The sequence below is a fragment of the Geospiza fortis genome, unplaced genomic scaffold (assembly GCF_000277835.1).
Source record: "Geospiza fortis unplaced genomic scaffold, GeoFor_1.0 scaffold66, whole genome shotgun sequence".
In the NCBI taxonomy this organism is placed as follows: Eukaryota; Metazoa; Chordata; class Aves; order Passeriformes; family Thraupidae; genus Geospiza; species Geospiza fortis.
The window spans coordinates 4,007,580-4,024,212 of NW_005054312.1; the positions used below are offsets into that span (position 1 = coordinate 4,007,580).

Sequence of the window (16,633 nt, forward strand, 5' to 3'; positions counted from 1 at the left end):
AGCAGGGCTGTGCTTGGATGTGGATATGGAGAGGTTTGAGACAAAACCTCATGTTCTGGAAGTAGAAATGCGTTTTTGCTAACTGTCGGGTGAGTCTATGAGGATGCCATGACTGGCAGAAAACTCCGTGGCCCTCCTGTAGCATTTGGGACATTACAGCATATGAGACGTGGTTCCCGCGTAGCCCAGCGAGCTTATTCGACATGAGGTGCAGTGCATGGGAGCCCCTCGCCTGGCGGCAGCACCACCAGCAGGGCGGCTGGGAGGCGAGGCCGCGGGCTGGGCCGGCGCGGGTGTCAGTGGCTTCGGAAGGAGGGGGCTGGAGCAAGAAAACTGTCTCTGAGGTTTGTGAGGAACACGTGCTGAGAACTCCCCGCCGCTGAGGGGCTGCGGCAGAGCGGGGAGCCGCCGCCGGGCAGGGGCGGCTGAGGTGGATTACCAGTTGTGTGGAGGAGAGAGGCCTGGGATAGGGCACTGAGGTGTGTGACAGGGGCTGGGGACAGCTTGCACAGCGTCTGCTCATGCAAAACCAGTGTAATGATCCATTTGGACGTCAGAATTACAACTCACCCTCCTCCCGACCAAAGCCAACAAATAAAACAAACGGCAAGGAGTGCAGTGGTTGCCAGGCCTGATGTGGAGCTGCAAAGGCAAACCTCCATGCTTTCCCTCCAACCCTTGTGGGGAAGCAGCTCGCTGACTGACCACCTGCTGCTGGACCGGCCAAACGCACCTCTGTGGTCCGCTCAGGTGTCAGCCAAAGGCTTCAGGATGCAGCAGGGCCAGTGTCCTAGGAGTGACTGAGTGAAGGGAGGGATGGAGGGATGAGAGAACTGCCCATCCCACAGGCATCAGCAGATACTCAGGGAGGGCTGATCCACTCCCACCCCAGCACAGAAATGCCGGTCATGGGAAAGCAGGTGTCTCTTTGCAGGGGCAGGGTAAGAAGGCTGCACCCTTTGGTGCTTCAGCATGGCAAGGTCCAAATGCTGTGTCCTGGGGCCCAAAGCCACACGTGTGACACTGACCATGTCTTCCATACAATCACATCATTCCCGTTCCTCCAGAAAGCCTCCCTGGGCCACTGGCCAGGCAGGCTGCTCCCAGGCTGAGGAGCAGCCATGAGACCTGAGGGAGCAGAGTGGCTCCAGCAGCAGAACAGCAGCCAGCCTGACCCAAAAGAGCTGAGTGTGTCTTCCCAACTGGGATCACACACTCTCATTCCTATCGCTCCGACTTCACAATTCCTTCTCGTTTGCACTGTTCCAGCTTCATACACTATCCCTGCCAGCTCCACCTGTGTGGCCGTAACCTCTCCTCTGCTCAAAACTGCCTTGGCTCTCCTGCTGCCTTTATCCCAGTGCCATGGCTATGTCGCTGACCAATGCCTGCAAGTGCACCCACACTCTCACTGGGGCCATGTGAGCACTGGCCAGCGCGGGGTCTCCCTAGCAGTGTGCCAGCAACTGCTGAGGAATGCCAGGTGGAACTGCAAAAAGCCACGTTTCCACAACACCAGTGCCCGCAGTTGCCGAACCGCATCCATGCAGAGAGACGAAAGTGCATGTGAGGGCGGATATGTGTCTGTCCAAGTGTGAACACACAGGCTCCCAGCAGGAGGCTTTCTTGGGAGAAGGACACTCAAGCATTTTCCCCTACCAAGACATTCCATTATTAAACGAACCTTATTTATCACTCGGTTAACATGCCAGCAAGGAAACCCCTTGCCCTAAATACAGCCAAGCCCCTCTCCATAGAGTGCTATACATGTAAATGTAGGCCTCAGTGTATGGCTAAAACCATCCCAAAGTCCAAAGTCTTCAGTGTTACGTGCCTTGTGCTAGAACACAGGGCCAGCCTTACACAAGGGTGGTTGACTCTATCTCTATATTATATCTTTATATCTATTGAAAACATAGAAATATATAAATATATAGGATTTCATTTATAGATATATAAGCATGTGATTTTAATCTTTTGTACTGTGTGTATATGTACTGGGATGTGCGTATATACAATATATAGACCATATGCATACGTACTGTATACATACACTAGCTTACATGCACACACATCATACATGTCTCCAAGGGAGACAGGAATTGCATAGGCATTACTGCATTGGATACAATGGCTGGGGGATTAACGTACCATTTCTCTGCTTTTAAGACCTCTTTTAACAGGGGTGAAAGGGGAATCTGCAAAAGCAGAGGCTGTTGCTGCTTATTTGCAAGCCAGCTGTCTAGGCACTGGTCAAACAAACAGCAATCCTCATGAAATAAGAAAGGAGGGGAACTCCAAAGACCCCGTGGGCCATCTGGTTGAGTTTGTGCTGTGAGAAAGAGATGGACTGAGCCTGAATCATGTCTGAACAGTCATACCAGCAAAAGCGTCACCAGTACAGGGGACATGGCTGCAGTTGGCTCAAGACCCAAGGCAGACACCACACAAGGACTCTGCCCACTGTGTCCCCTCACAGCCCCTGTAACTTCCATGTGCTTTTGCTGGCATGGGAAGAGCTTTGGTTTCCTGTGAGGATTATCCCTGCTGAGGTCGGTCTCATGGCTGGAGGGCCTGGATCCCTGTGGACACAAGGAAAGCCCTGCAGAAGGACATGTCTAAATGTGCTTCACAGATTTCTGCTTCACAGCAGGGTAAAAGAGGCAAGGAGCCTGAGCAAAAAGTGGGGAAGGGAAATTGGCAACCAAAAATCCCACGGGCTAGAAATACAAACCCGAGGGTTTGGAGAAGTGTGCATTATTCACAGTCAGATGCCATAGCTAAGATGCAGGGAAAGGAGACAAAAAAGAGCTCATTTAAGAAAAACTGAATCCTCTGTCTTTGTAGCCTAACCAGTTCAAGACACTGTGAGCAACATATTCAAAACAGCTCCTCTCACTCTCTCAGCACAGCAGGAAAGGCCTTGATTAAACTCGAGGCATGGCAAACTTGGAGCCATGGAGGCCTCCCTCAGCACCCTGCTAAGCCCTCCCCATGCCTGCTGCTGCCTCCTGGCCTCACTGCCACCAGGCTGGGCCCAGACAAACAGGCACAGAGATGCACCTGGGAAAGGCTTGGGAGCCCTGGGAAGCCAGGGGTGCTTTGCATTGATAGTCCTCCCTCCTCCCTATCTTGTCTATAGCTGGTAGTCATGTTTCCATCCACGGACTATTGATGAAAGTAAGAGCTACAGATCTGAGATAGGCAGGTTAACCTGGAGAGAAAGCTTGCAAAGCACCTGCATTACACTAGGACAAAGGCCAGGTTTATTTTCTGATGTGTGGGTAACAGGGAATTGTGTTAGAGGAGCTGGGATGGGCTGGGCTGGGCCGGGTTGGGCCAGCTGCTCTACCAAGCTCTTGTCTATCCTCATCACCAAGGTAAGGGGTCTCTGACCTTTCCTGTCACGGGTAATCACAACATCCAGTGGCAGGGAATCACTGTTTGCAAGCAGTTATTTGCTAAAGGAACAAGTGCTCTGCCTGTATCAGCTGGCTGCCAGAGAATATCACCACATGCTGCACATTTCACTGCACCATTAGAAATAAAAGCTGCCGGTGAAGGTTTCACTGATGAAAGCAGGATTTGCAAGTGAACCAAAGGGAAGGAGTGACAAATTGGAAGAATAATTTCTGAACAGGCCACTGGCAACTCTCACCTTGCCATTTCCTCCCCGGCAGCAAAAGTTAGGAGGCTTGGATCGAGAGTTGTAAACTGGCCTCTTGGGCTGCTCAACACAAGCCCTGGGGGAGCATTCCTCTCTTTAAAGGTGTCTGGAGACTGCCCCCAAATGTTCCTTCCCTCCATGTGGGCCAGGCACCTTGATGGGCCTCTATGCCAAGGAGCTTTTGCTGCTGCAAACAGAAAGGTGGGTGATTTTTCCTCTCTACCCATGAAGAGCTATGGAGTTCTATGGATTCTGTGACCTTGCCCATCTCCAGTCAGAAACTAAAGGAGCAGCAGTTTTTCTATCTTTTTTATCTTTTTACATCTCCTCAAGTTTAAAAAGGAAGGGAGCCTGCCACTTCCCTGGCAGGCAGCAGCTCCAGAGCTTTGTGGCAGCACCCTGAGCAGAGCCAATTCAAACCATGCCTGGAGAGCTACGAGCCCCTTGTGTGGAGAGGTCCCTACTTTATGGTCAGGCAAACAACCACCCAAGGCTGTACAGATAGCAGGGGGTTTCCAGTTTAATTTTCACTGCTCTGGATGAATGGATCAACTTGATCATAAAATTTTTAAGAAAATACAGGAAAACAAAGCCATTTTTCATGCTTCCTAGGTATGTCATATCAGTGCCCCTGTGTTGCAACTGTGGGATGCCCTGACCTAGGTTGTGCCATTTCCATGAGGACCACAAGGAGCACCCAGCGCCTGCACCCCTGGCGGCAGTTTGGCAGCAGCTGGGTGGCCCTGGCACAGCTGCCCTCTCCTGCCCGAGCCAGCCTCAGGCTGCACGTGCTGTCAGAGGTAAGGCAAGGGGTAAGTGCTACAGAGGGTGCTGACCAACCCTCACTGCTACATTCACAGGGTCCACTCTGCTCCACTCGGACCATCTGACTGAAAGGCCCTGTTTTACAGCGAAGGGGCAGTGTCAGGACACAAGGACAGGCCACCACTCATGTTTTGGGTGGGCTCAGTCCCTCCTCAGTCCCACAAGGACAGAGGCAAACACTTCCAAAACCCTGACCAACACTAGCCTAGCTGTTCCTGTGTGGTCTGAAAGTTGAACCACTCCATAGTGGCTTGGCTGCACACCTCTGCCAGTGCTGGCTGTGAAGCTCTGCTGAAGGCAAAGGGGTTAGCAGGAGGTGAGTGAGACCTAGGTAGAAGTGTGTGTTTTCCTGGGGAAGACAGTGCGTGAACCCTGGCAGTGAAAGTGACTCAGAGAGAGATCAGTTCCAAACATGCTACATCTCCATTGAAAACAAACAAAAAAGTTTAAAAAATAAAATAATATTATATATATATATATATATTTATATAAATGAAAAGCTATTAACTAGCAGCAACGGTTCTAGAGATATCTTAGCACCAAGACCAAGGGCAGGGGGGTAACAGGAGAAAGGAAAGGTTCAGTGTTGCTGATACCACCATCATGTTTCCAAACAACACAGCTTGGCACAAAGCTCATCCCTCTGGGAAGTGAGAACATGTTGGCTTGGACAGCTTTTGGACAACACGTCTCACTCCCATGATGGTCTGGTCAGGTTGGTGCTGTCCATGCCACATCAGCAGGGCAAGGCACTAGCATCTGTGGAGTTTTTGCACCTTTTTTGTTTGTGTGGTTTTTTTTTGGTTGGTTGGGGTTTTTTTTGTGGTTTTTTTTTTCTCATTTTTAACCTGAAGTGATATTGTGTGGATGGAGCTTGTTTACTTTAAAAAAATAAAACAAAGAAGAGCCCCAAGCCCACAAAACAATCTCTTTGTGATGGAAGGTGCAAGTCCCCCAATTCACATTTCAGGTGGACTCTGCATTCCTTCAAGAAAGGAAGAAATATTTCACAGGAAGAAGCAGAGCATTCCTTCTTCCTGCTGTCATCAGTCTGCTGTGCTGTGGAACATGTTACCTTGGTCACAAGAGAGTAAGTGAACCTTTGTAGGACATCACACATGATTATAATCCAAGATAATCTTGCATTGATAGCTCCTGCCACCAAACTGCAGCAGGTTTTTCTTTCAGTCATTCCAAACAAAACAAAACAAAACAAAACAAAAACCCCACAACAATCTAGGATTATAAAGACATGGTATAAATAATGTAAATTAGAATATAATTTTTAAGCCTTTGAATCTCCGCCCAGAGGTGGCTCTCGACTCATTGGCTGTCTAGCTTCCACAGCAGCCCTGGTTTTGAATGAATAGTTGTATATATATATATATATTTATCTCATACAATATAAAAATATAAATGCAAAAATTTCCCCCTGCCTTCTCTATTTTGCTATTTTATAGTCTGCACATGACATCATGTTATAACATATGTATGATAGACTGGTACTACGGTTATCATAAAAGGAGCTGAAAGCCAAGTATTACTCTACAGCCCAAAGGTAGGGAGAACTGAGAAAGAGGCATCACAGTTTAGTGGAGGCATTTGTTTCTAAATCAGAATAAAAACTCAAAATAATGCCCCCAGCCCTCCTCTCCTGTCACTAATTTTTTGAGCGAAGAAAGCTTCCACTCAACTGAAGAGAACTGGGTGGAGCTGGGGGCAACAAAACACACGGGTTGCTCTGTCAGAAATTAGAAATCTGATGGTTGCCAACAAAAGGCTCAAATGGCTCAATAACTGGGCTGAACACTGGAAAGAGAGGCAGAGATTGAAACTGAGGGGAAAACAAACAAACAAACAAACAAACAAACAAAAATCCAAACAATCAATCAAAAAATGAAACAAAACAAAACAAAAAACAACCCAGCAAACTGACAACACACATACAAAGGAAACCGCTGGGAGGATGAGGCTGACAAAGACCCGTTGTCTAGCTTATAGGTTGTTAGGTTTGAACATGTAGAGTATGGCCCCAGCAAATGCTTCTAAAGAATGAAATGTTGCCACCTACATTGCAGCTGCCATGGTTGGAGACACCAGTAAATGTCTAAACATTGTCTCAATCTTTAAAATTCTGCTTAGCTTCTATCAGACGCACATCGTCTTAAATTTTCAGTGTGGGTTTTTCCTTAATATAGATAATATATATATTTTATATAATATATCAAAGTTTAGGGTATAGATTAAAAAAATTATCTGATCTGAGGCATTCCTTTCTAAATATCAGGGTAAAACTCAGAGCTGTGGTCCATGCTCTGCAACATCGGCTTCTGGTCAAGAGATGACATCCTGCTCAGCATTTCAGCTGAGAGCGCGTAACTGTTGCCTGACTTCTCCTCGAACCAGCTATCGAGAGCCCTTTTGCAATCAAAGTTGGCAATGGGCGGCCCATTAACAGCAATCGTCAGCAGGTCACTGAGCTGCTCCAGAGTCAGCCGGGAGCGGTTGTTCTTGCGCACTCTCTGCAGGGCAGTGCGCCCCTTCTCACAGCAGGCCGAAGAGGTGGGAAGGACTTTGAGGATCTGAACTATTTTATTTAGGAGGGGAAATCTCTGTTTGTATTTACAAATGTGACTGAGCAAGTCTTTAAAACCATTTTTGGTATAATAATCCACCTTGAGTTCCCGCCACTCCATCAGCAGACTCCCTCGGGTGTCCATCCCTTCTCGGCAAACCTCTCTGGAAAATGATGGGACTGTCTCCAGGTGTTCAAATATTTGTACCATATCCTCCTTCCCATAGCTCATGAGCTCATCAGTGCTTCTGGGCCAAGCTGCAAGGTCAAATACCTGACAGGCCTTCACAAATGTCCGGCTGCGGGAATCGAACCTTTGGGCTAGGATCACCTGGGTCTTCTGGCAGATCTTTTCTCTGATCGACTGGAATTTGGCTTCAGCCACCCGTAGATTTTTCACAGCAATGCCATTAAAGCTTTCACGGAAGTTTTCCTCAAACTCCTGCAAGTACTCTCCAGGGGAGTCTGCTAGCCTGCTGATCTCCTGGATGGCCTCCTCTATTTTATCATCCACCTGTGACACAAGAAGGTACTCCCCTTGGAAGACGTAGGCAAGGCGTGAAAGCACAGCGATCACATCCAGCAGGAAGTAGATGAGTTTAATCGACTGGTAGTCCATCAGGAACTGCAGGAGGGCCAAGGCAATGGCAGAAGCATCTGCCCTTTGGGTTTGGCCACTGACATCTTTGAGATGGGCCACAACCTCAAGGTAATCCTTGATGAGAGCATTGAGCACGTTCTGCTCCCCAATGATCCACTTCACTCCTCGAATGTCCCCCAGGAACTCAGTCTCCTCACACAGTGTGGCAGCAGTAACCCTTAACTCGCACATGAGTCGGGGAGAATAACGATAGAAACTGAGCAGTTGTTTCAAATTGTTTTCTAGCTCCTCCAGACATGGTAGTTCTTTCCCACTAATGGCATCCAAAATTTCCAAGTGGGGCCTATGCACCATAAAGGGAAGACAGAGAAGCCAGGGCAAGGTCTTTCTGATTGTCATGAACAAGTTGGCTCTCAGGCTGGCAGTAATGTTAGCACCATCAACTCCCAAGCCGATAGTTGGCTTCTCATCCTGCAATCGTATTCCCAGGCTGGAAAAAGCCCGATCTAATGCTTGAAGGTAACTGTCTGTTGTAGAAAAGCCGAGCTCCTGAAGAGACAGGAATTCAGTTGCTGGAGGCCCATCGCTGCTGGTGTACTGCACATAGACTGCAACTGTATCTGCAAGCAAGTCGTCGCTCTGCCCATCCAGAATGATGCTGAGGAAGGGAGACTGCCGGATGCGCTCAACCAGGTCCTCTCGGAGAGCGCGGGCAATGTGGTGAATTAAGATCTGGCAGTCTCCCTCATTCATGTACTGATCCACCACCTTGAGTTCACACTTTCTCAGTAGTTCTGCCAGAGGCCGAAAATCATAGTAGGGCCTGCCCTCCAGGGCCAGGTGGTAGGCTGTGTTGAAGAGCAGGGTCATATTTCGGCACATCTCTTCTGTCTTCTCTGGGTGCATCCTGAGCTTGTAAAGCTGGAGGCACTTCTTGTGGAGGTTGCTCTGGCTGTGAAGCTTTATAGTGTGTATCTTGAACTGCTTAGAGCCAATGATGAAGGCTGAAGTCCGAGAAGACTGCACTGTGTACTGCCTACAGACATGGCACCACATCTCATTCAGTGTCGGGGAGTACCGCAGAAACCAAAACTTTTTAAGCCACTCTTGCTTGAACCGCCGTATCCTCCGTCCCGTCGCAGAAGACATCTTAGAAGGCTCATCTGTAGCAGCAATCATATCATTGGAAATTGATTCATCAGCAGAATCCACCTCTTGGTCATCATCCTCCATGATGGTGGGAACTGAGATGATACTTTCTGAAGCTGTAACAAAAAAGGAAAAAAATGAAAAAAATATGGTATTTACAAAGTTGCTGAGCTAGAGAAGCATCCTATTGGTGACAGTAAGAGCACTGCCCAAAGAGCTGGCCACAATGTCTCTTCTCCTGCCCACAATACATTATAGACAGAATTTTAATAATGATTTTGAAAGGAAAAGAAATCAATATCTCTGCATAAGAACTTTGTCTCCAACATGCCACAATGAACAGCAAAAAAGGACACTACATCCTGGCCACTTGAACAATACACTGTGTGACCCAAATATTCCTTTTACTGAAGGCTCCTGGCTGCTTGACAGCATGCTCCTGGAGGAAATGAAACGTATCTTCAAAAAGGCACACGTGGTTGTGTTAAGGCAGTGGAGGAAACAAAGAGAGATTTCCAACAAGGGACACAGCAGGACATAATTTCATACACAAAGAGAGCACATTTCAGCAATACAACAGAGTCATTCATACTTTCTTGGTAGCATGTGAGGCATTGTGGAAGGTCTTCCGCTGAAAGAGAATGCATCAAAAATACAGCAAACAAACTGTCTGCAATGGAATGTCTTTTTTATTGGCAGTGCATTATCAATTACAATGGCAACAAATAGAGCAAATTGTCATACAGAGTCTTTCCCAAACAGTTTTCCACTGTACCCATTGCATCAGCTCCTGGCCCACCCAGTCACAAAACCTGACAAAGAACCTTCCATGGAACCACAGGTTCACCTGAATACTCAGAGCAAAATGCTTTAGATGGGTACACAGCACACAGGCATCTCACTACTCTCCTTAGGCAGGGTTTGGAGAATGCTCTAACTTGGCAAGGCTTACCTGTGGGGTCTGAGAACTCTTGGAGCTCGGGTACCTGGGGCGGTAACACAGGTGCCTCGGGTAACTTCCCAGATCTCAGCATGTCTAACTCAGCCTGCAGCTCCCGGATTTTCTTCTTCAGCCGGATGCAGTTGGGGCAGAAGGATGTGGTGGGGATTTCATGGGAGTTGCCTTGTGCAGAGGCCAGTGACAGCTCAGTGGGGCTGTCTGCTTTAAGTGACAGGGGCTCTTCTTCCTCATCTTCAAGGATGCTCATCTCCTTGGCTGAGATGAAAGAGGAACTGTGAGGGACCCTCCATTCGCTCTCCCTCTGGTTTCTGCTGAGGCTCAGGGAGCCATGCTGCATGGCGCTGCCACACTGCTCAAAGATGTCTTCAGCCTGGTATTTAGATGCTCTTCTGAGGGGAAGTGGTGTACTTGTTGTTAACTGGTTGTCTTCAAACTTGGCAGACTCCAAAGAAGCCTCCAGGACATCTTTGAAGATAAGATCAATTTTTTTTTTCTTTGTTTGGGGGTGGGATTCCCCCTCATCACAGCTGCGCTTGTAGGGGCTCTTCCCCTGCTTTAAGGTAGTGAACTGGAGTGCTCCCCTTGCATCCTCTTGGTTTTCTACATTCTTTTCTGAGTTTTCATTCTGTAACATTTTGTCTCCTAGAATGGAAAATGAGGGGTGGGGATTATCACTGGGAATGGAGCAACATCCCTCAACATCTAAAACTCAAACAAAAAAGAACAAAAAGGCAGACTGAATCCCTGCAGGTCTGCATATTATGTTACAAGCCAGGGAACTGACACAATTCAGTGGAAACCGAGGCTTGCAAGAGGAGAAGCCCCGCTAATGGGCATGTCTGCAAAAACAGAGAGTCCTGGGTAAGCACAGCAGAGTAGAACCCACACACTTCAAAGAGAAGAGAAACTACAGGCAGCTTGTTAACCTAAAGGTATAACCAACCTGCGTTGGAAGAGGACTATGAGGTGAATGACTGATCATGGTGGAAACTATACCCAGAGCCTAAGTGCTATTTTGGCTGGCTGGAAGTCCTGTGCCTGTTTTGACTTGGTAAAAGGTATCAAGCATACAGCAGTGCAGCGAGAGATTTACACCATTTCATGACAACCCCAGTGTCTGTGCACGCCATGGCACAAAGTTTGCAAGCCCCTTTACTCTTGTTCAGTTTGGAGGCTGCTCCAGAAATGCAAAGGTAAAGGAGTAAAAACAACTTGCACACTTAAAACCTAAGGTACACATTGTCAACTGAGCTACAACGGGTGAATGCCCTCCAAGGATGGGACATCTAGCTTGTCCTGATAGAGTCTGAGAGCATGACCATTCAGTAATTGAAAAAAAAATATCAAAAGTAACCTCATATAAATTATTAATTGCTTAAAATAAAGGGAATAGCCAGATTTCCTTACCTGGACATTCAAAAGACGATAGGTTTGGCTCAATTTCCATCACTCTTCTATCTTGTAAATAACTTCAAGCATTGATGGCTTCCCAAGCAAGACGCTGCTTTATGCTGATTTTTGGTTTTGTTTGCTTAAAGTGTATTCATGCTTTTATTCATAAGAGTTATGGAGCAAAAGCTACCATTCCCTCTCTAAGGAGAGCAATGCTAAGAATGCAGAAAAGATGCAAGACTCGAAACAGTTAGAGTAAGGCACTGTAAAAAGAGCTGGCCTGAATGGATGGGATTCTGCACTGGGTTTGGATGCTGGCTGGGAAATCCAGACACTTCTTTAGGGAATCCATAACAACAGATCTCATTTTCAACACATTGATGAGAATTTCTATGGACAAAGCTTTCACTCTCTCTCAGTATTTCCCCTGTTATGGACCATAGCAACTACTGTGAGAGCTAGTGATTTAAAGAACTGGTTCTTCTTTCTTGGTGATTTTCCCCCCAACCAGCCGAGTGCTCCAGCCCTATGGAAAAGCTAGAAATCACAAGATGATCCCTCATATTACTGTTTTCAACTCCAATGATGAGGCGGCTCAGAAACCATCAGCAGAAGCAAAACCCAGGAACCATGTTATTTTTCTGTGAGTTCATAAAGTGTGTCACTTCCTTTGACAGACTCATCTGCAGGGATTTGAAATCTTTTAAATAGAAAGTGACTCAGCAGATTTTTGTGCTGCTTTCTGATCACTTCCCAGTGCCCTCCCAGTGGAGGCTTTGATGTCTCTTGCAAGTCTAGCAACGGCCCAGGTGATGCTCCATTTTAACATCTCTGTGCCCCTTCTGTGAATGCAGGCTGAGCCCAGCTTGCAGCAGGATGAGCTCACCAAGATGTCAGGGGGTTTCTGGAATGGTCTCCGTAGCCACATGAGTTTCTACCTGAAGGTGCATTAGGCTGTGGCAGGTTCTGGAGAGTCCTGAGGCAGATCTTCACCACACTCGTAGCACAGAGCAGGCTGTGAGTTACCATTTCAGCTCCCACAAACCATGACACCATAACAATCCAGGACTAAAGGCATGTCTGCACGACAGGGCAATAGCTCGTAGCCTTGGTGCCCCTGTAGAGCAGCTGCTCCAAGGGCACAGACTGTCTCTTGCTGTACTTTCAGAAAGCACTAAGCCATCTGGATGACTAATGTGTGCGTGTTACAGCAGCAAAATCACTGCAGCCTGTACCTAATCACTCACTGGTGTTCATTAACATAAAGAAGCAAATTCATACCAATGTTAATTCAGAAGTGGGAATTGCCCAAGTACAGCCACCACGATGTAACACTGCAAGTGCATAACAACCCTAAGGTGATAGCGATAACCAGCTTTTTCAGGACAACTTGTCCACCCCATGACTGAAGAGGAGACACCTTTTACCAAGTCAAGGCAGCAACAGCAGCTGGGTAATAATATACTCAGGAATCATAATTACAAATTATATTTAGTGTGGCTGCCCCTCTGAGGCCCTGCCATTCTGCATCTAGCCTGGAAAGAAATGTTCCTAATTAACTTCAGGTATGAGCATTGTACAGATGAACAGATGCATTAAGAATTTTTGCTTTCCTCTAAAGCTTTCTATATTGCTGACAATACGTGGCCCAAAGGACTGCTGGGTTTGTTTCAACATTGCTACTCTTTAGACAAGATAACAATTTTTATCCAAGGAAGAATCAGTCTGACAAGTACAAAGCCTCCTGTACGTTGTACACACATTCTAAGGTTGGGAGACTAAGGAGCTGATGTCGCGCTGATCCCAAATTATCTTTCTGAAGAAAGAGGAGATAAATTAAACGAGGAAAATGGACATACAAACACACCAAGGAAATCTCATTCATATGGACACAAAACCAGCCAGAACTCCCTCAAACAGGCTGCTTACAGGAGCCAGAGAGAGCAGCATGTTCAGAGGAAAAACCTAACACTGTCTTGTAGGATAATCAGCTTGGCAATCTTCGGGCCAAAAAGTCTTGTGACAGGGGTGCTCTGTGATCCCTGGGCATTGCATCAGGCCCTTCCAGCACACACACACACACAGCATGGCACAACACAACACATGACGTGACACATCACAGCACAAATCTTTCTTTCATGATCTCCATGACTGTGGGTATCTTACTCTTCTTGTTCACCCATCCATCTGTGCCAGGCAGAGCTGGGGGCTCTCACCTGGAGGTGCTCTGCTTCTAGAAATGCAGATCTCTTCACACAGCCTCTGCAAAACCTACTTCACCCACCACACTTGGCCCAGCTGTGGGGCAGCCTGAGGGGATCAGGAGAGAGGATGGAAAGGGAAGGGACTCACCACTTGTGCAATTTCTGTTCATGGTTTCCTGGGACATACTGTGCAACCGCTTCATGTAATCCTCACTGTACCAGACCCGCAGCTTCTCCCCAGGGTGGATGTCACGGCAGGCACGGAAGTAAATCCTCTCGCTGTGCTGAAAGGCCATCAGGTTCTGCTCCCTCTCTTCCCGGGAGATGATGACGTATCTGAGGGCAAGGGGACAAGGCAGGTGTGAAGCACAAACTTCTCTCCTGTGCCTCCCCTTGCATCAGAATGACAACCATGAAGAAGCCAGAATGACCTTTGGAGAGAGACATCAACACAGCCAGGCTGGAATGCATGGAGTTATAAGCAATGGTGTGCAAATGAGCATGGACACCCAGGGAACACTAAACCAGTGGGGCTGTTTTTTCTGGGGAAGGGATGACACAAATGCACATCCAGTCTGAAGGGATGTCTTCCAGCAAGGGTGACAGACTCTACCAGTCAGAAATATCTTTGCCTAGTGATGGAAACAAGGACTTCTGGACTCTTACCATCACTTTACGTCCCAGGGCTCCCTCCCTTGTTCTCAGGAATACAGAAGGGTTCCTCTGCCTGCCTGTTTCCCAAAAACACTGCCTTCCTTTTTTAGTTGGTAACAGATTTGCTTGCTTCTGTCCTCTCAGGCAAGCAGAATTAAGATTCTAAGGACAGAAACATGAATACCTAATGGGCATGGGAGTATGTGCTGGTTTTCCAAGGACATACCAGTATTGGAAGGTTTTGCACTTCAGACTTCAGCAGGGTGCGACGTAAAAAACCAATTCAGCTCTGCAAGCGGAAACCCCAACACCACATTGTGGGGGTCTCCTGGCAGTGCTGACAAAAAGATCACTTTCAGGGCCTTGGATTTATTTTCCTGATTTAAAACAGCTTCATGTCAGCTCAGCAGAAATGTATTTATTCCTATTCCAAGCAACTGGCCCTCTGTGCAATTTGCTAAGACAACGATCTATCACTAAGGTCATATTAGTTGCTCTCACCCTCCTAATAGTCCTGCTAGAGGACATGAAAAAGGCTTGGTAATACTGGTTCCAGTTGCCACCAGCATGAGCTCACAACAGCAACCCAGGAATGAGGCCCCATCACAGCATGTGTAGATCCCAAATCAGACATGAACAGCTCATAGCTAAAACTTATTTTTCTCTTATGCCATTTGCCTCTGTTGCTCAGCACACCCTGCTGCAGCAACCTCAGCAAAGGCAAGGAGGCTGCAGGGGAGCATATGGCTCCTCTGACATCTGCTGCAATTAGTCCTTGCCTAAGTTCCCTAATGTATATACAGGTATTTCTTTGGCTTAAGAAATCTGTCAAATGTTTTGAATATTCTACCTTCTCTAGCCATGTGAATGCACAGATAAAGACACAAGTCCACCTGCACGTGATTCCACTAACCCACACATGTAAGGTCACAAACTTGGTGAAACTTCCCACAAAACACAGAAAACAAGTCTGCAGTGGCAGTGTCTCAGACTGCCTGAGGCTCTGGTTTTAATGTTAAGCAACTGTGCATGTGCCTGCAAGCAGTTGTATTTTTCCTAATGTCTACTACCCAGGATTCTCTGCCATCTTCAGTAATTATTTAAACAGCAGACTGGTACTGCCAACATTGGCTTTTCTTGACCTTAATTTACTTCTGATCACAAAACAAAGGAACTTTTGAAGTACCAGTTTGCGTATTTGAGAAGGAAGAGAGACCTGGACCAGTGGGGTGGGAAGGCGGTCCTGCAACAGCACACAGCTGTCAGGCTATTGCTTTTGTGCGTTAGCTATCACTACTCAAAAGGTGTATGCATGCCTTCAGCCAGCCATGAGATCCACAACCCTTGAGACAGACCAATGTGCTGATGCCTTGCAGCACAGGAGATCCTAGAGGATGCTCTCTCCAGTCCAAGCAAAATGTTAGGATGCTTCCTAGCACCAGCTAAGGAGAGACCCTGCTTTGCATCCCACCATCCACAACAGATCAGGCCGCCCCTGTGAAGATTTGCTAACCTAAAGTCACTCAGAGATCCTTAATATAACATACATGACGCGTACATTCACAGCCAGTGGCACCAGGGAATTCATGCAGCAGTGGCAGGATGGTCTAGTGCATTTTCAGTAAACTGTATTTGGCAGTGAGATGTAGAAAACACTTTGAATGGGAAGTTAACTATTCCCACCAGGGCTCACTTTTATTATGAAGTATTTTGTTAAGCATGAGCTTTTTCTGTTCACTGTTCTTCTGCTTCTACAGCCCTCCACGTTTCTGCCCAAGTATCCTTGAGTTCTGCTGCCTGCATTCTGTGGCTCTGGCCACCTGCTGGAGCAGCAAGGAGCTGGGAGGAGAGTGCAGGCAGGAGGGCATGAGCTGCAGCACTGCTGCAACACTGCAGCAAATGCTGCCTGGCTGCTCATCCAGCCTCCTGCAGCCACTGGCACAGCCACTCTCATCAGAAGCCCCCAACAGAGAGTTCTGGGATAATCCAGTCACAAACATGTTTCTTCTCAGCTGCACCCAGCTAGGAAGTGGTTTACACTCCTAGTGAGGAAGCATTCCATCTGTGATACTTCCCTGAGGTAAGGTAAATGGGATGAGATCATCCACACAGAAGACACAGTTTTGAATCAGTGCTGCCCAGCCCCAGGCTCCAGTTTCTCCAGAGGTACAAAAGACACAGGTTACAAAGGACTGCATAAACCCTACATTCCAACTGTTGGTCTGAGACACTTGGTGCCACTGCACACCACAGCTAAGAGGCAGATACTTTCCAAGGATGGAGAAAATCATTCCACAGAAGTACAGCCAGCTTGGTGACCCAGGGGCACAAACCACCTGCTGAAGAGAGACTGCATGATCAGCCTTCACTGACATACATCCCAAGGCCAAAGTGCTCACATCCTGAAAAACCCAGCCCTTCCTGCAAAGGCTGCATAGCATCCAGTCCCCTTCCCAATGCCAAATACTCCATTTGGATTGAAGCAAGGAAGCTACCTTGATTTGGACACCCAGGACAGGCATGGTTAGGCTGACCCAAGCACTGCATACTGATGGGCAAGGCCCTGCTTGCAGAGCAGGTTTCCCAAGGGAGGATCCTGTGATCC

The 16,633-nt window shown here is 47.5% G+C and overlaps 1 protein-coding gene across 2 annotated transcripts in view; it reads right to left on the reverse strand.

Moving 5' to 3' along the window:
* Window positions 1-2,691: 2,691 nt before the first annotated feature.
* Window positions 2,692-16,633, reverse strand: part of PRDM11 (PR/SET domain 11) — a 28,088-nt gene continuing 14,146 nt past the window's right edge. The window contains exons 5-7 of one of the 2 annotated variants that reach the window (XM_005419474.2): window positions 13,523-13,710; window positions 9,770-10,420; window positions 2,692-8,933 (exon numbers count right to left, since the gene is read on the reverse strand). In XM_005419474.2, coding sequence (XP_005419531.1) covers window positions 6,769-8,933; window positions 9,770-10,420; window positions 13,523-13,710 — 3,004 coding nt within the window. In that variant the 3' untranslated portion in view covers window positions 2,692-6,768. The remainder of the gene's footprint in view (window positions 8,934-9,769; window positions 10,421-13,522; window positions 13,711-16,633) is intronic. The other variant, XM_031055695.1, reaches the window with a different exon arrangement.